The following is a 22,724-nucleotide window of genomic DNA, read 5'->3' as shown; positions in this document are numbered from 1 at the left end:
CGAGAATGAGGAGATGAAGATAGAGGAAAAAACAGCAGAGTCTCTCGCGATAAAAAGAAGATAAGATGAAGAAAGAGGAGGGACGGGGAGGAAGAGAATCCGAGTGCGTGGGGAGAAGAAAAAGATATCCGCCTCTGTTTATACCGGGAACGCATCAACATGCAAATTGAGAACTATCGGGACCAGCTGGTACCTAGTGGCGCTGTGAGTTCCGCCTATGGCTGCCGCTAAACCACGCGGTAGACGGATTTCGACGAATAAAATTGAGAATGCATGCACTGCCAAGTCGGATAGACCGAGCTGAAATCATAATGAAGTTTGGATCGCGTATACATAAAGGGGAGGCAAAGAGAAACGAACTTCACGCAACCCTTTAAAGTTGAATCTGCGGATCGGTGGTTAGAGGTTGCGGGTTCCTCCTCCCGACTTCGTACTTTTTTCACCCGGCCGCGATGTTGCGTAAGGTTTTCATTTCGGCTAAAATCCCTCAGGTCCAACAGCCCATCTTCTTTCATAAATGCTAAAGGCCTTTTAGAAAATAGAATCGTCTTTAAAGGTAAAAAAGGAGCTAAAGCGAATACGTCGTGATGAATCCAACTCACTAAATCCCAGACGCGTAAACGGTATGCACCCTTTTCTATAACTGTAAAACCTTTCCGCTTAAACTGCGAACATTTTCTCAGACTATGTCAGCGCGAAACGAGCTTACGCAATTTATAGATAGACCCATAAGGTGCATGGAGGTAAAGAAAGCGTTTTATATTAAAGTCCCCTCATCTAGATATCGCGCACCCTCGATGTTGAGAAAAGAAAAATAAAAGAAACGGTTCCATTTCTGCAAAGTAAAAAGATGGATAAAAGGTATATATGGGGCTGGCTTTTATAACGTGATAGATACGGAGGTTCTAGGATGGCCTTTTCCCATTTATAGAGCCCTCGGATATATAGTAGACCAAACTTTTTTTCTATTTTATCTCTAAGATTACCGGTCAGCGAAGAGAAAAAAAAGGAGGGTTGATTCGACCCACGTTTTTTTACCACCCTATATACCAACCTTCTTCCAACGAAATGGAGTTTTGTTTTAAGAGTATCGCGTTCTAAGAGGAGAACGCCGAAAGAGGGGTTTTCGTTCTTTTAAGATGGGCATGCCACTCTTTCTACTCCGCAATGAGAACTCTCGTCTAGAATTCAAAATGTACATTGGGGTCTTTTTCCCCCTTTTTAAGTTAGTCAACGGCTACAACTTCGTAACGTGTCCATCTAAGCTTCGGTCGCGAAACTTTGGCGTTAAGAAGACAACGTAAGAAACGGCTCGCCTTCCGTGATAAACTTCCCTAAAAGCCGAGTCTTAGTGTTCCGAAGTTGAGAAATATTATTTTAGCGGGACCGAGTATATACTTAGGAAGCTCTCGCACGTAGTTTTGCGGGTTAGAATCGGCCGATCAGAAATAATGGTGGTAGATCTATCCTCCCTTCCTCCGAGCGAAGAATAGCAATAACATTCGGGGAGAGATGTTTAGAATGCTTAACGAAGCGGTTTTTTTTTTCCCGTTTGCTTCGGTGAAATATAAAAAAGACGCGTACCAGTGCTATTCTTTTCACTTTTTAACGTTATTACGTTTGTATAATAGCCGGGGTCATTCTCTTTCTGTGTGGTTAGGTGACGCTGAAGTGAAAGTTAGAGAAAGAACGACCCCTTAGCTATACGGTAATATCAGATAGCCATTGAGAGAATGTTCCCTTACTTTTCATACGTACACGGCTCGTTCCATTTTGGATTACGATTTAAATCTTATTACGAGAGAGCACGCCATTTCGAGTGTATTTTGGAGGGCCTAATGGTATGGTTATTTCCTTCTAAGCGCTAGTTTTCGAAGCTGTTTTTCTCTATACGAGAATTACCACCCCGCAAAAATGATCTTGTTTATCGAACCCGAGTTTCGCGCTACTGTGTCACCGCTGGGTGTCAAGATTACTATTTTATGAGGGTGAACGCTGAGCGTGTTTGAAGAAAAGAGGGAAAAAATATGGCGCCATGTTCAAGAGTATTTTCCTGAAGGATTATTGATGTAGGCGGATTCGCGGTAAGCCAAGAATAACTCTTTAGTTTATAGGTTCAACGTTTAATGCCGTAAGATAAACTAAAAAGAGTTGTATACCTTTGACTAAAAAATAGTATATGTTAAAATGAACAATGACAGCTTTTAAACTACCAATTCAGTACCTTTCACAGCGTTGTGAAAATGACCTGGGTAGCTTAGTGAAAGCAAATATTGCTTACAACATTCAAATTATATTGAGCAACGAAGTAAGCGTTCGGTTTAATCTGAAGCTTAGAGTAACGAAGTTATTTTAAATATAGTACGATATCGTTATTTGATACTATGCTACAAAAAAACATAGGAAAGCTAAATATAAAGTTAACCAAATCAATATACGTTTTCCGACGTGTATTAAACCGTAAACTAAGGAAAGTTTTTTTAAACTTTGCCTTGATAAAGGCTTAGTCAACATAATATATATCCAGATAATCCGTTTGTCTATGTGATGGATATTAAATCGTTGACGGTGACAAATGAATCTCCATGATTAATTCCGAGAGATTGGAAAATCTTCCTCGAGCTCTTCCCTAAATTAATTTCCATCCCGGAGGGATGCCAGTGAGAGTGATTATCAAACGGGAACTAGATAACCGAGCGAAAAAGTCGTGGCCAATTTAAGTCGAAGGTGAGTTCGAACGCGACCCCGAAACATCATTCCCCGAAATTCCGAGTATTCGGGCGTGACAAAAGAGAGGAGAGTAAAATGCAGATTCCTTTTACGTTTGAAGCTTTAAAACAAAAAGCGGGAAATCTTCCGCGTCAAAAGGCCGAATTCGTCCCGAATTTTCCCCCTCTCTTTCTCTCGCAGTTTGCAAAATTGTCCCCGACATTGTGTTTAAATGGTTATGAGATTCTTTTGTGAGCGTTCTCTCTCGGCTGTCGTAAAAAAACACGCGTACACACAGAGAGAGAGAGAGAGAGAGAGAGAGAGAGAGAGAGAGAGAGAGAGAGAATTCGTAAAACTTTTCCAAAATAGCGCGAATAGAAATAGAAAGCGAGACATTTACGAGCTCGGCCGACCCTATCTGGAGAAATCAAGGCGAGCTAGCTGGCTTTAAAGCAATCAATGCAAATTGTCGTTGCGCGCGAAAGAGAGAAGCGGCGAACCAGCGTAAATAGAGATTAGGCGATGGTACTTGCCTTTCTTTTTGTTACGAGGGACATTGGTCGTGATTCTGGTAGTGAAAGTGGTTGGAGACATTTTGGGCTAGACGATAATGAAACATCGCTAGAGAAAAAGGGTTAAAAGAAATCGAAAAAAGACCCGTTTTGAGACGGAAAACGGGGGTTTTGGATCTTACTCGGTTTGGGGCGTGTACGTGGTTTTTTGTTATATAATATTTATTCGAGCCTTAGCTAATACTATACGCTGACTGAGCCGCGAAGGGATAGGATTAGTTATCGATTTTCACTCAATGCTACCGAAGAGCTTCATTTCACGCAATATGAAAAGGACCGTTACGTAAAAACCGAAACAGTATTTTCATTTGTTTCTTTATTTTTAATTATTGCTTTGGGCGGCTATTCAAAAGGTTTTGAAAAGAAATAGCCCCACCCCTTTCGTCTCGCGGATCACCTCGTCTTTATTTTTACACGTCGAAGGGGTTTCGGCAGCGGTGCAGTCTCCGAATTGTAGCGTTTCCGAGGTTTTTCCCCGAAGAGACGCCGACAGAGAGAAAAGGAGGCGTCAGATTTTAAAACTTCCACGCCTAATGAATGGGATTCGAGTTTCCAAAGAAAAATGTAATTGTTAGTTTTCTCCAATGTTTAATTATCAGGGGACGCGGGGCATTTCTCTCTTTGGGAAAAATGGAAGAATGGAACAATTGTTCCGCGGAATAGGTTTTGTCACGGAGATATATGGCCCGAAAATCCGAAACTGTCAAACAACGCGAAACGGTTTCTGACGTTGAAACGCATTTTTAAGATAACGTTCATTTAAAATATATCGTCTTAAACAAAAGAACACGGTGTTTTGGCATTTTAATGAAAGTGTGAAATAATAAGAGGGTATTGAAAATGGAATAATTGACTATCTTGGAATCGGGATATTCTTCGATTCAATTCAAGTTTCTCCAAAATTTTGTATCAACAAAAGATCGTGTTAAACTCCTTTCACCCATCTTCGAGTAATATCGTTTCCTATAGGTTCTTGAAAAAAATCGCCCGATCTTGGTATTTGTATACGCTTATTATACCAAGAAGCAATCTGTACAGCGAGAAGAAGACCTTCCGGATCACGACAAGACCCTAGTCAATAGTCAAAGGGGACACACTCGCAGTTTACTGATCGCCAATATTAGAAAAGCCGCCCTTTTCGAGCTAAATCTTTGGTCTTCCTATAGAAAAGGAAACGGGAGTGGCGCGGACTGAATGAATCTATGAGAGGAAGCAATTTGTTACGCGAGTGGCAGTTATCTAGCTGAGAGAAACCGACCGAGAGGAAGATCCGTCGCGTAACGGTTATGCGCAATTTTTGACTAATGACATAAGTGAGCAATATAATTAGTTTTGTGGCCATTTTTCGCGGGGACAACGAGAATATAGTAACAGTATAGCTCTGGCATTACGCTGAGAGAGAACGACCGGCGGCCATGCGGAGAAAATGGCCGAGAAAACTTACCGGCGAAAGGGCCCCAGAAAATATTAAAAGCTTTGTAATTCATTTTTCAGTTTCTCGTTAAGTTCTTGAAAAGAGGTGCGGTCCACCGAGTCGTTCGCGTTAAGTGACTCGCAAATGCCCTCTAGACATTTTTGTTACTCGCGGCTATATAGCGTAGCGAGGAGTCAGGTATCACGGAATTCTCTATTCCCGAGAGAGTTTAAAATTAAAACTCGCCGCGATATATATTAGTAACTTCAAAATTTTACGACGTCTTAATTATTACCCAAAATTGTATTCGACAATCATTTATTTGAGCTCGTTTTAAAGATAAATTTTATAGCTCAACCCGCTTTTGGGAAGGTTACACGATCATGCTCGAATACGTTCTGAATGAACCCCAAAATGCTAGCACCGTTATCATAAATTAAATACATTTATAAATTAAAAACTGCGCATCCAATTTGAATCCCAACATACACCTATGAGCATATGAGTCCCCGGGAAATACTCTTAATTTCAATCGAGCATCCGGCATGAAAGAGTAAACCCCCAAAGGCCAAGAGAGGGAGATGGTTATACGTGTTAAATTTCCGAATCGCTTAAACCCTTATGCCGTTGCAATTTTTCTAGCGCCCCATAATTAAAAGCGTCTTTCGGATATCCATCGAGCGGCGGTCCTTCCATTTATCAGACAGCTCGGTCTAGCAGCGGCGCAAAGAGAAAGATACAGGCTGAAGAAGGGGATAGAGGGCTTCTTTTCATTCATTGATGGGGCCGACCCGCGGGCGCTTTTATTACCTGAGCGTAATGACGCTTGAAAGGGCTTTAAAAGAGTTCATCTTTCTCCTCCACCCACTCCGGTCGGCCTAAGAAGCTAATTCGATAGGACGAGCTCAGCAACCGCGATCCGAGCCCCCTCGAGTCCCCGCCGAAGAAAGGGACCCCCGCCTAATGCCCAATCTAAATAAAGCCCAGGTTGGCCCACCCCCTAATGATCGCGAATTTATTCCACCAGATATCGTTTTTAAAATAATTGGCCATCTTCGGTGATGGCCTCGGTAAATGGTTTTTGAGAAGGGCTAAGGCGGCTTCCCGTCCAAAGACGACAGACCAACCGTTTTCCAACGTCTATACGTCGTCCTTTAACCCACCAGATTTACGAAGGAAAAACTCCCGTCCCCTTATTTTCGCCTAAGAGTCATTAATCAACATTCGAAGACAGTGATTAATAACCGCGGAACCGTTAAGGCGAGTTTCTTCCTCGCTAATTTTTTATCTTCCACCCTTTCGCGGGTACCTCACCAGATAGGCTGACAAAAAGAGAGGTTCGGGTACGATCTACGAGTCATCAACGAGCTGGGATGCATAGGATGAGCCGCGTCGTTGTCCATAAACATAGGGAAACTCATTCTTACAAGCTTAATAATAAGGGAAAGGGCAATTTTGGACGCGTACGCTCCGGTTTGCAATAAATTTCCAAGAGTCCGCGGCAACGGCGTCAAAGCTGGTTCCTTCCTCGTCCGTTATTGAAAATCGTGGCACCGTAAAGACTGGTGACTAAGTACTTGTCAATTAGCCACGATTTTGTTTAGTAAAGGGTGCCTTTAACGCGCTAAAGAGAAAAGCGACTTTTTTGTTTTCAGTATACATCCATTCAGCCAGTTGTGTCGCGCGAGATAAATAAACCGATTACTTACAATAAATGATTAAAATTTAATTCCAAACGGGAGTGATCATTAATTATAAAAACATTAGCGTCGAACGGATTTATTCAAAGTGAAAGATGGCGTTTGTAGACGGTATAGAGCTGACTCAATGTTTACCTGTTTTACAAAGATACTTGTCAATAGTTAGAACTTTCCGTAATTAATAACAGAAGATAATAGGGATTGCGCCTAAATGTCCACTTCTCCTAGAACACTTGTTTTACAAAGATACTTGTCAATAGTTAGGGTTTTCCGTAATTAATAACTGGCGAGAAGAGGGATTGCGCCTAAATATCCACTTATCCTAGAACACTTGTTTTACAAAGATACTTGTCAAAAGTTAGGGTTTTCCGTAATTAATAACTGACGAGAATAGGGATTGCGCCTAAATATCCACTTCTCCTAGAACACTTATTTTACAAAGATACTTGTCAATAGTTAGGACTTTCCGTAATTAATAACTGGCGAGGATAGGGATTGCGCCTAAATATCCACTTCTCCTAGAACACTTGTTTTACAAAGATACTTGTCAATAGTTAGAACTTTCCGTAATTAATAACAGAAGAGAATAGGGATTGCGCCTAAATGTCCACTTCTCCTAGAACACTTGTTTTACAAAGATACTTGTCAATAGTTAGGGTTTTCCGTAATTAATAACTGGCGAGAAGAGGGATTGCACCTAAATATCCACTTCTCCTAGAACACTTATTTTACAAAGATACTTGTCAATAGTTAGAACTTTCCGTAATTAATAACTGGCGAGGATAGGGATTGCGCCTAAATATCCACTTCTCCTAGAACACTTGTTTTACAAAGATGCTTGTCAATAGTTAGAACTTTCCGTAATTAATAACAGAAGAGAATAGGGATTGCGCCTAAATGTCCACTTCTCCTAGAACACTTGTTTTACAAAGATACTTGTCAATAGTTAGGGTTTTCCGTAATTAATAACTGGCGAGAAGAGGGATTGCGCCTAAATATCCACTTCTCCTAGAACACTTATTTTACAAAGATACTTGTCAATAGTTAGAACTTTCCGTAATTAATAACTGGCGAGGATAGGGATTGCGCCTAAATATCCACTTCTCCTAGAACACTTGTTTTACAAAGATACTTGTCAATAGTTAGAACTTTCCGTAATTAATAACAGAAGAGAATAGGGATTGCGCCTAAATGTCCACTTCTCCTAGAACACTTGTTTTACAAAGATACTTGTCAATAGTTAGGGTTTTCCGTAATTAATAACTGGCGAGAATAGGGATTGCGCCTAAATATCCACTTATCCTAGAACACTTGTTTTACAAAGATACTTGTCAATAGTTAGGGTTTTCCGTAATTAATAACTGACGAGAATAGGGATTGCGCCTAAATATCCACTTCTCCTAGAACACTTATTTTACAAAGATACTTGTCAATAGTTAGGACTTTCCGTAATTAATAACTGGCGAGGATAGGGATTGCGCCTAAATATCCACTTCTCCTAGAACACTTGTTTTACAAAGATACTTGTCAATAGTTAGAACTTTCCGTAATTAATAACAGAAGAGAATAGGGATTGCGCCTAAATGTCCACTTCTCCTAGAACACTTGTTTTACAAAGATACTTGTCAATAGTTAGGGTTTTCCGTAATTAATAACTGGCGAGAAGAGGGATTGCGCCTAAATATCCACTTCTCCTAGAACACTTATTTTACAAAGATACTTGTCAATAGTTAGGACTTTCCGTAATTAATAACTGGCGAGGATAGGGATTGCGCCTAAATATCCACTTCTCCTAGAACACTTGTTTTACAAAGATAATTGTCAATAGTTAGAACTTTCCGTAATTAATAACAGAAGAGAATAGGGATTGCGCCTAAATGTCCACTTCTCCTAGAACACTTGTTTTACAAAGATACTTGTCAATAGTTAGGGTTTTCCGTAATTAATAACTGGCGAGAAGAGGGATTGCGCCTAAATATCCACTTATCCTAGAACACTTGTTTTACAAAGATACTTGTCAATAGTTAGGGTTTTCCGTAATTAATAACTGACGAGAATAGGGATTGCGCCTAAATATCCACTTCTCCTAGAACACTTATTTTACAAAGATACTTGTCAATAGTTAGGACTTTCCGTAATTAATAACTGGCGAGGATAGGGATTGCGCCTAAATATCCACTTCTCCTAGAACACTTGTTTTACAAAGATACTTGTCAATAGTTAGAACTTTCCGTAATTAATAACAGAAGAGAATAGGGATTGCGCCTAAATATCCACTTCTCCTAGAACACTTATTTTACAAAGATACTTGTCAATAGTTAGGACTTTCCGTAATTAATAACTGGCGAGGATAGGGATTGCGCCTAAATATCCACTTCTCCTAGAACACTTATTTTACAAAGATACTTGTCAATAGTTAGGACTTTCCGTAATTAATAACTGGCGAGGATAGGGATTGCGCCTAAATATCCACTTCTCCTAGAACACTTATTTTACAAAGATACTTGTCAATAGTTAGGACTTTCCGTAATTAATAACTGGCAAGGATAGGGATTGCGCCTAAATATCCACTTCTCCTAGAACACTTGTTTTACAAAGATACTTGTCAATAGTTAGGGTTTTCCGTAATTAATAACTGACGAGAATAGGGATTGCGCCTAATTATCCACTTCTCCTAGAACACTTATTTTACAAAGATACTTGTCAATAGTTAGGACTTTCCGTAATTAATAACTGGCGAGAATAGGGATTGCGCCTAAATATCCACTTCTCCTAGAACACTTGTTTTACAAAGATACTTCTCAATAGTTAGAACTTTCCATAATTAATAACAGAAGAGAATAGGGATTGCGCCTAAATATCCACTTTTCCTAGAACACTTGTTTTACAAAGATACTTGTCAATAGTTAGGGTTTTCCATAATTAATAACAGACGAGAATAGCGATTGCGCCTAAATGTCCACTTCTCCTAGAACACTTGTTTTTGGATGTGTTGGTTGTACATAGTAAGTATATTGGTTGTATATATCATCCTTTAAAATTTTTAATTTTTAAAATTTTTCAATTTTTAATTTAATTTCATTGTTTTTATTTTTGGCGCATTTTATATTTGTATTTAAAGTGATAGTGTATTTCGTTTTATGTTTTTTCCCCGCGAATCCAGTAAATGATTTCCTCCCTGTTATGAAAGGGATTTGTATTTTAAAGGGAAAATAAATATTCATTCATTCATTCATTCAAAGATACTTGTCAATAGTTAGGACTTTCCGTAATTAATAACAGACGATAATAAGGATCGCGCCTAAATGACCACTTCTCCTAGAACACTTGTGTTAAATGGATCCAATTTGGGAAAGGAAATAAAACATACATTCAACACTCATTCGTCGTGTGGAACACTTCTACAGATATGTATTGGCAAAAAATAAGGTACATTATAAGAACGCTAATTTTCAAATGAGAATAACGATTGCTCAAATAACAGCGAAAATATTTAATACGGGAAAGAATTAACCTCGTTTTTGTCCATTAGCGAGCGTGTTTTACTCCTTGGCTTTTACCAGATGAGTGGGATTTTACGATGGAACCATTTCATAACGATAATAGTCCAATCAAGGATATAAATAGGTGGCGCTCGGAACGATTACGGCGCGAACAATAACGATAGGAGTGAAAATAGTTTCGCATTTTAATTTTCGCTATTGTTTAACGGAAAATACGCGTAGTAGTGGGTCAATGGTCGCGTTAGAGCGCGCAACTCGAAAATAAAGCGCGTACACCGCGCCGGAAAGGATGGGCGCATTAGTGCCGACAAACTGCAACGAGTATGGTCGTGGAAATTACCACGCTACCAGATGCAATCGATTAAGGGCCGTTAAAACTTTAGCTCTCCCTCTCTCTCTCTTTCGGGGCGCTCATTTGTACAACGGTGGTTTCAGGAAGCCCCTCTTTCCCGGAATCATTTGTCTCTAAAGTGGACGGCGCACGTGACCCCATTCGTAAACATGTGTTTTACGGCCTTAGAAACAAGGCGGCTTCACTGCCTCTTTTTCTTCAATGGCTTCAGTCTCACCTCTCCTTTCCTCAAATAATAGCTTCGATTATCTGCCGCCCTTCCCTTCCGCCCTCACTCAACACACTCGACAAAAAAGGACGAGAGAGAAGGCAAATTATCAGAATTTTAAACCGGGCTTTCCTTCCCCGAGGATTACGCGGAGATTTTTCCTGGCGCTCGCTGCGGTTATTGAGCGAAGATATCGGGTGGCCGAGCGCGCGAAAACAGGGAATAGGTGGGAAAAAGCTCGTGTTTCACTCACCCGCCCGGACGTGGACCTCTCGGCTTCCCAAAGCACCGACGACGTTGGAGGCCGCGCATCGGTAAACGGTGGCGTGGATGTCAGGTCGGTATTCTTCGCTGCGAAAGGGCGGAAAGACCAGTGACCCGTCAGCCCGTACATGGCGTAGTCCTACTTTCTCGGCCACAGCCGTTCCGTCCCTCTTGACCCAGGATATTTTGGGAGCGGGACGACCTTCGGCGGCGCAACGAACTACGGTTCCTTGGGTGTTGTAAAACTCTACGGAAAATGGGGGCTCTTCCGTGAACGTCGGAGGTCTCCAATCATTGAATGAAAAAACTCCTGTACGTCAAGCACAAGATAAATTATGTAAATTACAAATACAACTTTTTAAGTCATCAAAATCATTACGCTTATTTAATTATAATGAAATATTAATTATTTTAAAATCTCGAATATAGGCTTACTTGAGCTCTAGATTGCTTGTCGAAGAAACGAACAAAAACGTCAAGTGAATCTACGAAGGCTATTCTGTAAAAAATTACAATACGCATGTCGAGAAGCGGTGGTTATCAAAGTATCAAACTATCGATCGTGTAAGTTCAATTTTAAGTAGTGGCAGTATGTTACGCAATATCCGGTATTTTAGTCAAAGCATAAACTAAATCCTTAAGCGGATGACAAATCTGTTTATTTTTGGTGCTCAAGGCTTAAATTGGCATCATCCAAGCATTTCATTAAAATCACTTACGTTGGCATTACAGACCGTCACGAGTTTCAATTTGACCGATAGTTTGATATTTAGATAGCAGCCTCTTCTGCACACGCGCATTGTCATTTTTGATGGATCATGATTTTTTTGTCATTTTGGATTTTTACAAAATAGTTTCCCAGCACTTGCGATATATTTTTGAGATTTATTTACCTAAGCCGCTAACCACTTACTACGAATGACAAAGGCAAAAACGATTTTTCAAAAAAAGGGTACCCGCGTATCTTTTTCCAAGAAAGTAGAGGTACGTGAGACGTGAGCTTCTTGACTTGACAAATTAGCGGGTCACTTCACAGCGGTTAGCTCAAGGTTATTCCGGGTGGCTTGGGACATAGGCTCTGTTACCTTTCAGCTCCCTTCGCCCCATTTCGTAACGGTATATCCCTAACCCAATTAAATTATAATTAATACATCCTAATTTTCCCTAAGCCCCACCCCATCTGACCCCCTTCTTCATCCGAGCTCTACTCTTAGATTAATCGCGTGGGGCCAAGTCGAGGTAGATGCCGAGGCATTTCCCCGAAAATTCTCGCCCTCGAGGCGTTTAGAAAGTTTTCGAGAGCTTCGGAAAGAGCCCATTCATTCGGTTGTTGAGCGCTAAATCATTAGGCAAACAAAGTAGTCGACGCCTGCCAGGAGAACTAGTAATCGGAGGATAAGGATGGCTGGGGACGAACTGAGAGGGGGCGGAAACGACACTTTTGTTCGTTACGCCGACTTCCATCCCGGCCTCTCATTCCATCTCGCCGAGTTAACAACTCGCCGATGTCGATACTCATCAAAAGCCGATCGATCCACTTACGGAAAAGCTCGAAACCAGATTGACCGACGTCACCAGTTATCGACCGTTAGCGAGCCCAAATGTCAACTGCATTATGCGACCTCGTCCCTCTCTATGCCTAGTAGCGGCGTTCTTGGGGAGGAGACTCGCGCACGATCGAGAATGGAAAGAGAGGAAGCTGGAATACGCCAGGGGACTCACGGATTTCTTCCTTCCACCGTGACTTCGAACGGCCAAAGAGTCGGAACGGGAAAAAAGCCGTCTTCGTTCGTTGATGGCGACGGCTGTTATCGTTCATTAATGAGCTTCCGACTGTCCCTCCTCCCTATACTTATATACGCCTAATGGTCAATCTATAGCGTTTACCCCCGTTTTATCCTAATGCGGTAATACGGCTAAGGCGCTAGTTAGGGGCCACCCTTTCTCGAGTTTAAGTCCGTGGCTAACCGGGCAATTCCGTCGAAGGCGCTGACACAGTCGCGAAATTAACCCTATCCCACCCTCGAAACGACCTGTCCGCTAACGCGCGTCTCAACTATAGTTCCGGTCAGGCTCCTTCATTAGACTTATTGGCCTTTCTCCAGAAGAGAGGTGAACGGTGGCCTGGGACTCGCGAGCGCCGCTGGACGGCAAACGCCCCCGTTGATGACCGGTCCGAAACAGTCTCCCGAAACCCCGATAACATTATTTCACATACGTACGTACACCCACGGACTATATCTTCCACGAACGAAGGTTTCGCCCGCTATAGAAAAAGAAACGAAATATTTTTTGTCCGGAGGAAATGGGCCCCGATACCGTGGCTTTTTATGAATAGTTGAAAAAATGGCCCTTTACTTCTTTATTTAGTTTGTGTCCGACATTGAGGAGAGATAAGAGTCGCGTTTATATAGCGCGAGCTTCTCTTTTTACAGACATATAAAGAAAAATAAGCGACCAGAACGAATTTTTTTGCTGGAAAGTGTTATAATATTCCAGGCAGGAAGTTTTCTTGGGCGCAATGCACGGCTAATGACTTTATCCCGAGTTTTCGGCAATTTTTAAAGCTTTCGCGCCTTTATAAGCGTACCTTAATGGTTAGCCGCCTAACTCTAGGAAAAGTTTTTGTAAAATAAATTGATTTTCGATCAAAGCCTCCGGGTTGTGGCTATACGGGCATCGTTTCAGCCCGCAAACATCCTCTTTTGCTCTATCTTATAGCGTAAACAAAGTTAATCTATACGCGAGGAACGGGGTAACGCAATCTGTAAGAATTGCAAATAGCCTCTGAAACATTGATTAGCTTATAAAGAGTGCACTTTGGGGTCCAAAACTTTGAAAAAATCCGGAACGAAGTATAAGAAGATCATCTTGCCTGTTAGCCTCGGGGAAAGATGGGAAAACTCGTTAAGGTATTAGAAGAGGCCGAAATGGATTCTCCTCAAAACGAGCTTTAAAGGGTGGCCCTTAAAGCTTGACTGAGTCTTAAAATAGTATGTTAATAAAGAATTCAAATTATACGGGAAGGAAAAAGGCATTAAACTGGCCTATTGGAAGCCTCATCGTTAGTTTACCTACGGTTCAGTTCGCACGAGCTATTTGTTTTCATTTTGATTCGTTATCCGGCTATCGAGACGCGTTTCCAATCAACACGAAGAGGGTGTGTGAACGCGGCTTTCCCGAAAGATAGCCTCGTAGTAGGTCCGTGGTATGATAAATGAGAATCGGAAATATATGAAGTCTGGCAATAATGAGTCTGTCCATTGGAAAGAAGACAGGATAAAATAATTATCTGTCCCGGCATCGCGGCTAGAGCTAATGGCGAGTCGAAGATATCTCCGTTCCAAGAAACAATATTTGTCCTTGGAGACGGAGGTGCCAAAGTTTTTTTATTTCCTCTGGCCCTCTTATTTTTTCCCTTTATCGCGTATTGCGGCTGAGAAAGGGGTGTAGGAGACGTGGGATTCCGTAGACTTAAGAAAGACGGGGATTTATTTTGTCAGAGCTAAAGGAAGAAGGAGCGCGTCCCTTTCGTGGGAAACCGGGATTATCTCGCTATCCCGACGTATACGAGCGTCGGTTTCGATACTTATTCACTCATCCAGAGTCTATACACGATAACTCGAAAAGGATATATACCGAAAGGAGCGCTACATGGAAAAAATAGTACGGAATAGTTGAGCCTAAATACCGATGCCAATATCGTAAGTGTTTTTTTTTAAAGTAAAAAATTGTACCAGAAAATAACGTAACTAGATAAAGCTAAAAGTAAAGGCTGGTAAACGATCATTACATTAAATCTATTAAATTGAAGTTTGGAAGTATGGATGCCTTTCACAATTTCAAATATTGGGTTTGCAAACGACAAACGCAAATGATTAACGTCTATTAAAGCTATAAAATGTTATCAAGCAAAAGGCGGAGCTTACCATTCTCGGGTAAGAAAGCCAACATGCATATCACAACACTGTCCACTAAAAGGATCTGCATGGTGGATAATGCAACTAGAGTGACTAACACTCTTTCGCGAATTGGTCGATTCGAAACTTAAACATCGCACCTAAACTTTACCGTCTCTTAACGAACTACAATGAAGTACGGTACGCGGCATGTTTCCTACAAGGCCGTTGCAAAGTTTCAAGAGCTAGTCGGACAACGGTCAAACGTGGCCACGATAGTACGGAATCTGATGAACAGGAGCCCGCGCTGCCAGCATCTTTCGGAGTCACCGACGCGTTTACCAGAGAACGAGTTCTCTTCTCTCTTCGGGATAGAGAGAGAGAGAGAGAGAGAGAGCGAAAACGGCGCACGTGGCTACCCGGTTCCCGCATCGCGCGAACCGGAGACAGAGAGAATCGCCAAAGACGACCCCTAGCGGTATTTCAACGAAACTATTTCGCGGAGAAATCGATTTTAGATAGAGGGACCAAAAGGTTTTTTTATTCGCCTTCTTTCCCCCCTCTTTCCTCGACGTTCTACTTTTTCGGATTTCTGGCATTCCTAAACAGTACCCGGCCCTTGGGCCGTACCGCCTGGCTAGAGCATACCTTAGCGAGAGCGGGAATGTCCCCTGAAAATACAGTTTCCCCAAAATTTTACCTTTTGTTTATTCTTTTCCGTCTGGTTCGTTTCGCGCGAAGACGAAGAAGTCGCCGATCAAGGGTCTGCCCTTCCGCCAACAGACCCTACGAAGGGCCAAAATGATGAAAAAGATTCCAGGTGGCGCGTTTCGTGTTTCGGCCCAAATTAAATAACAATTCTCCGCCCCAATGCCATCCTTTTCAGTGAGTTTGTACTAAAAGTAATCCAATAAAGCGTTTATAAATTTTATATTAAAGGGATACAATATCGTTGAATTTCAGTAATTTCCCCACTAGTTTCGAAAAATTTAATTGGTCGGATCCACTCAAATTTTGCAAATGATTATCTAGTCTTTTAAAAGTTTAAGATAATTGACTTTGATATAATTGAGAGGTATTGAATATTGTACAATATTTAAGAAAGTTATAGTTATTATACAGAACTTGAAGGGTGCTTCATTTACATAATACATTATTTTTTATGAAATGCAATTACACCGTACTGTATGAAGTTAACAGTAAACACGCGAACTAGTAAAGAGACCGTGCGGTAAATCGCCAGCCAGATTTCCCGCACGGTACTGATGAGTTCCAAATAGAACGAAACCGGTCTACCGTTGGAATTTCTGGCTATTTTATTTATTTTTTATTTAGTTTATTACTCGAAGATCTATTTGATCCGAGTTTCGCGTTTTTTGTTTGCTCGAAGACCTATTGGTACGAGTTATTAGTAAGTTTTTTAATTTCTTCAAATTTGTTTAGGATTTAGCTATATTATCCCTTTTAATTATGGACTAATCTACTTTTTCGCGTATTTTATCATCCTTCTCACAGTCCATAGGTGGTTTCTTCTAACTTAACTCATAATAATAATAAGTCAAATAGCGACTTTTATATGCCTGCAAATCAGGTGGCCGGGTTACAATGTTAAGGAGCGTAGTGGCGAGTCCTTCATGCCACGCGAGATAACCACTCCGTACACTCTCTATTACCGTTAACCTCAACAAGTTTTTATGGGAAGGGGAAACTAAAGAATTCTTGGGGAAACCCCTTTAACCAGTTGGGAAGAGAACTTGCAACTCAACGCCTTTTAAACGTATTGAGATGATCATTGGGAACCATGTTTTAGGTTTCGTCGTCTCGAGAGCCCTTAAAACAAAATTGCGTCTAAAAGATAATCTAATAGAACGTAATCCACCAATCATAAGACGTAGGTCTAATTTAATAATGGCGTGTCTGGTAAAAATAATGAAGATATTTTTATTGATTAAGACCAAATTTGTGTCCTTCATTTATCCGAATCAGTCGTATACAACCGCGTCTTGTAGGTTTATTTAGAATAACCCTTGGTTTTGACAGCGGATTTCCACCTCTATCTTAAATGACACCTCGACAACCAGGGAGCGCTATAAATAAAAGTCTGTAAAAAAGGTCTTTTCCAATTCCTTTCTATATCGCTATGATATATTCGTTTAATTAGACAAATATGTTTAACTACTTTTCCGGGCCGTCACAACCGTGTCTAAGGATGTGGGGAAAATAGGAAACTATATTGGCCTTTTCAATTTATTTATTTATTTATGTGTGTTCATATCATTATACATGAATCATCAGATACTATATATGTATATCTGATAATTTACCTTTTTAAAACAATATCGTGTAAGAAAACCAACGAAGGTTGCTCCCCTAGCAACACTCGACAAATACTTGAACAATCCGTACAGTGCGATTTTATTATTCGTACACGCTAAAAAAGGTTGGGTTAAATATTCTGGGTAAAATTTATTTTTAACCAATTTGAGTTAATTTTAACCCATTTTGGGTTGTTCTAAAACTTCTGGGCTATTGTGAAAGGGTTACGGGTTTGGGTTATTTTCCGGATTTTTCTTATTGGCCAACTTGGGTAAAATGTACCCAAAAACTGGTAAGACTCCATTATGTCGGCTGCTAAACATTCTGATTGTTTGAATGTTGAGTTTTTATTGGTTCATTATTTTAACGGTTTCTTGCCAAATAGTCGAAACTAAAAACCTTGTTGGCAAATGTCAGGAACTTTTAATCAAAGACTATATATACGCTTCGCTTACTAGACAGGCATCTCCATAAGAAAAACCTGTTAACACTTTCGAAACATGGGAGAAGCCTTTGACCAGCCGTTAGAGGCGCCTCTAGTAGCACTCTGAAGGGCGGGGAAAATTTTTACCAGCGTCTGCTATCGTATGCAAATTGAGGCATTGAACACGCCAGCTTGGATTAATTAACCACTCCCATACTATTTCCTGACTGCTTCTAACCACTGACTCTACAGTTCTGCTTGAATGCCCTTAATGCCTCTCTCCTACCTCCTTTTATACTAACTCCCACACTGGCGCCACCACCGGTGCCCTTGGGAGTTAGGCCTTATAAGATAAGGGGTTTTGGCCATTTGGCCTACTAACAAATATGGCTGCCACTGACTAAGTTGGCTACAATTTTAGCGAAACAGATAAATATATCTTATTTTCAAAACATATTTGGTTGTTTTCTTGAAGTTATGGATAGGATGAGTGCAATTTGTGGAATTTTGACCTTTACGAGTCAATATTTAAAAGATTTTTGGTAAAAATTTCAACTTATTTTAGCGAAACCGAAATATATCTAATTTTCAAAACATATTTGGTTGTTTTCTTGAAGTTATGGATAGGATGGGTGCAATTGGTGGAATTGTGACCTTTATGAGTCAATATTTAACAGATTTTTGGTAAAAATGTCAACTTATTTTAGCGAAACAGAAATATATCTAATTTTCAAAACATATTTGGTTGTTTTCTTGAAGTTATGGATAGGATGAGTGCAATTGGTGGAATTTTGACCTTTACGAGGCAATATTTAACAGATTTTTGGTAAAAATTTCAACTTATTTTAGCGAAACTGAAATATATCTAATTTTCAAAACATATTTGGTTGTTTTCTTGAAGTTATGGATAGGATGAGTGCAATTGGTGGAATTTTGACCTTTACGAGGCAATATTTAACAGATTTTTGGTAAAAATTTCAACTCATTTTAGCGAAACAGAGAAATGTACCTAATTTTTAAGTCATTTTTAGTTTTTTCTTGAAGTTATGGGTAGGATGAGTGCAATTGGTGGAATTTTGACCTTTGCTAGTTAATATATAACAGATTTTTGGAAAAATTCAAACACTTGATTTTTTCACATTTCATGCATTTGGCAAGCTAAAAATTTTAGAGAAAGGCAAAACTGATTTTTTTCTACAAAGAAATGTGGTTCTGTATTTTGGATAGTATGAGTAGAATTGGTGGAATTTTGTCCTTTAAAAGTTAATATATCACAGATTTCTAGAAAAATTCAAACACTTGATTTTTTCACATTTCATACATTTGGCAAGCTAAAAATTTTAGAGAAAGGCAAAACTGATTTTTTTTTCTACACAGAAATGTGGTTCTGTATTTTGGATAGTATGAGTAGAATTGGTGGAATTTTGTCCTTTAAAAGTTAATATATCACAGATTTCTGGAAAAATTTCAACTTATTTAAGCGAATCAGAGAAATGTACCTAATTTTTAAAAATGTAAAAGTGCTTATATATTTTGGTAATGTTTTTATAAAATCTCCGAAGTCTCATTATACATAAAATCATATTTTAAGACTATTTTGTACAATCCATAGAATTTAAGGTCCTTCTGAACTAAAAAATATATAAACTTAAATTTTTTGTGGTTCTTTAGGTGTAAAAATTTTGTACTACAATTATTTTATATTTTATGACTATTATGGTCTAGAATATTTTCAGAAAATATCCATTTCAATATTGAAATATTGAATTCTATGTCCTTAATTAACACACTTTATTATATTATGTTTTTCTAATTTGGTTAATTTAGTAGTATGTTCTAACAATAAAGTAGCTCGTACATCATTGAGGTTTGCCCTATTGCTGATGAACCACCTATTGGGAAAGGGATAAATAAACTAGTTATCATCACTATATCATGGAGAAAAGGTTTCTCCATGACTATATAACATTCCAAGAATATTTTTCGTAAACTATCATTTTTAAATAACCCTTTTTCGTCTAAGACATGTCCACCTTTATGTTAGGTGAGAATAGTATCAGACCACGTATACTCTATTTCCACTGTGGGAAATTTCCTAATTTTGATATTAGTCTTTCCGGATAAATGTTTTTGTTATTTTGCTTAAGACCAAAATTTTGGATTCGTGTAAAACAATCTGTGATAAGAAGATTTTCATAGTTTTAAAAACCAAAAGTAAAGTATTTACTTCTGTAAAAACTGTTTGTAAAAATTTCGAGTTTAAAATCAAATTCCATGAATTTGTGAATTATTATTGTATATTTGAAGTACTAAAATAAAGTGTTTTTTACGGTTTATTTTCGAAAGTTAATGGCTACTTTTTAGATGCACGATGCAATTTTAATTCTTAAAAACGTTATTTGACAAGGCCGTAACTGTTGCAGGGGACTATACATATATTATAAATACCCAGGTAGTAGGCTTAATTGTAGATCTTGCCCAATTAATTTGGTCAAATGTCAAATTTTAACCATATAATTGGGTAGTTTCAACTACCCAAATCTTTCGGTAAAATGAAATTATTAACCATAAAATTGGGCAAAAGTCGCATTTGACTAAACTTTTTGGGTTAGTAAACTATACCTTACTTTTGGGTTAAATAAAAAAACAACTATTAATTTTGGGTCATTAAATAATTGACCCATTTTTTGGGTTATTAAAATGCTACCCAACTGTTTGGGTAGTTTTCCATTGTGTAATTTTTTTAACCCCATCTTGGGATGTTTCAAGCTTACCCAAGTTTCTTGGTAGGTGCAATACTGACCCAGATTTTGGTTAAAAATTAACCCAATTTGGGTAGTTTTTAACCCAACCTTTTTTAGCGTGTAATCCTACCCTAACTCATTCCTACTACGAAATGAAATAGGGCATATTGTGAACGGAAAATTGGATATTTACTTCGATAGCAAGCATCGAGTAAGATCCGCTCTTTCAAGCAACCGTGAGTGTATACCGGAACTCAATTAAATAATGCGCACGAAAGCGATGTTTTGATGCTAAGAGGGTTTCTTTGTTTTTCCTCTTTTCCACGCAGTCCCTGCCTACTCTCTTAATTAAATTCCCGTGTAAGGCACAAAGAAGGAGAATGACCTTCTGCAGAATAAACAACGAACGTGACGTCCTATGTCAATACGCTAGGCGCAACAACGGGAGAAAGAAACCTTCGCTGTTACGCGCCACCGTTTGTATTCCCTGCCGATCTTAGCTTAGCAGTCTGTTCAGCTATGGAAATAATTCCGATCGAAAAACTATTCCGTCAAATAGTTCGTTAAATCGTCAACTTTTACCTCACCCTCTCTTACCTAAAACAATAAACCTATTTTTTTTTTGTCACGGTTGGTTGAGCGTGACAAGTAATCGTTAAAATGACATTAACATCAGGGTTTTAACGGTGTTGGCCGCCTACATAGAGAACATTGGAGGGGTTACTAATGCATATCTATAATTACTGTTTTACAGTTCGATAACAGTGTAACACCATGCCTTGATTATAGTATACAACTGTTTGCGAGACCTTTGGAAACCGTATCGCGGAACTATTTCACGTCAACACGCCATCGAACCTAACGCGCAAACAATCGCTAAATATTATTAGAGGTCAGAAGAAGATTTAAAAAAAAAAAACAATTCAGGTTGAAACGCTTATCGGTAACAGCTTTGGAATTGGATTAGATGATACTTAATTTCTGTTTTATTATTTATACGCAGGGTGACCACGGAAAAGAGGATTTATCGGAAAAATAGAAAATTTGTTGTTGATTTCAAATGATGTTTGCTTTTGATAATATAATACATTTTTGTGAAAAGTACATAAAAATATCGGTGTAAAATTCTTGCCAATTTTAATTTCAATAACCAGCAGAGTGATGAAATGACTCCGAACAATAAATAAAATATGAAAGTAATTTATTTATAAAAACAACATGTTAAATGATCGAAGTGAGCGGCTAATGTTGGCTTTGGCGACCATATATACTATTATAACAAAAACAGTTCTTCGAACTGAAAAAAGTTTAGAGCTCGTTAAATGTGCAGCCTTAAAGGGACATATATTATTTTTATTGTTGATTAATATGTCAAATTCATTTAAAGTATTAAAAAAATATTCCTTTGAACAACAGAATGACGTCATTCCGCCTTTCAAATCACAGTCCACTGCTCCTACAAATTTTAACACAAAATCTTTGATCCAATTTTGCCCACAAAGGTATCCATATTTATATTTAATTTCTTCTATACACATTTAACATAAATTTTTTTAAATTTATTATTATTATTATGTATTATTTATTTATTGCAATAATCTGCAACAAAAAATAAAATAATAATAATAATAATAATACATCCCAATTTTATAATTTGTTAAAAAATTAGTGCTTTCTAAAATTAAAAATTAAATGTTTGTAGTGTCTCTAATAAAAGTGCCGAACTAAGGCCGGCATAGAAAAATAATTTAAAACTCAAAAAATATTGTTATATTAGTTCAACCACATAAAACCTATTACCTTTGCTGCGCAAATACTCAGCCCGTCGTTTTGCCTCCTTGGAATTTCAAATTTTAAAGCTCGAAAATTATTAGTTGTCAAACTTAACAGCCGTCAAAAAATTAAACATTCAAAAATACTGATAGTTTAGTTCAACCAAAGATAATACGTATCCTGTATTCGACATTTCGGTGCTTTTACATTGACTATACGCCATGAAGCTGTTACCGAATTCCAGGCGAAATTCCGAAAAGTCGGGCTGCTAAATTATGGCAGTGATAATACCCAAGGCCCAAAATTTTAACCTAACTTTTATTAAAATCGATTTAGAATTACCAAATACCGTAAAGTGACAAAACTTAGGTTGAAATGAAAGCCAACTTTATTATTTACCTTTTATCATCGAAGATTTGTTCGTTTTAAATCATTATGTTTAAACATGTTAGAATATGAAAATTAACATTTCACGCGAGCAGCCGGGCACGCGGCATTAAAACCGCCGTCAAAACGAAGCCGTGTAGGTTTTCCGACTTCCACCCAAAGCTTCCACTTGGACAATCTCATTTCTCCCTCTGTTGGTTCTAATAAATCCCTTTTTATCCCTTTCACAATTTATTTTAACTAAAACAATAAGATTTATAATACTTAGGCCTTATATAAAGAAAAAATGTTTTCTTAAAAATATTTAAAAATCTATGACACACTTCCGAATCCCAGTTAATTTCATTCGTGGATTCCAATAAAGGTAGAGGCGCGGTATTTGAAGTACTAGACCAAAATATTTCTAGCGAAAATTGGAAAAATTCCCAAAATCCTTAATTTTAGAAAAATCCCTTAATT

The 22,724-nt window shown here is 38.7% G+C and overlaps 1 protein-coding gene across 3 annotated transcripts in view; it reads right to left on the bottom strand.

Moving 5' to 3' along the window:
* The window catches only part of LOC149936086 (cell adhesion molecule Dscam1-like), a 176,078-nt gene extending 161,228 nt beyond the window's left edge, over positions 1 to 14,850 (bottom strand). For all 3 annotated transcript variants that reach the window (XM_090154039.1, XM_090154037.1, XM_090154038.1), the window contains exons 1-2: positions 14,652 to 14,850; positions 10,712 to 11,032 (exon numbers count right to left, since the gene is read on the bottom strand). In XM_090154039.1, coding sequence (XP_090010165.1) covers positions 10,712 to 11,032; positions 14,652 to 14,712 — 382 coding nt within the window. In that variant the 5' untranslated portion in view covers positions 14,713 to 14,850. The remainder of the gene's footprint in view (positions 1 to 10,711; positions 11,033 to 14,651) is intronic.
* Positions 14,851 to 22,724: the final 7,874 nt, after the last annotated feature.

Source organism: Leiobunum rupestre, chromosome 7 (genome assembly GCF_980474605.1).
Source record: "Leiobunum rupestre chromosome 7, qqLeiRupe1.1.hap1, whole genome shotgun sequence".
Classification (NCBI taxonomy): domain Eukaryota; kingdom Metazoa; phylum Arthropoda; class Arachnida; order Opiliones; family Sclerosomatidae; genus Leiobunum; species Leiobunum rupestre.
The sequence above is the reverse complement of the archived record's forward strand: the minus strand, read 5'-3'. Positions and strand labels throughout refer to the sequence as shown.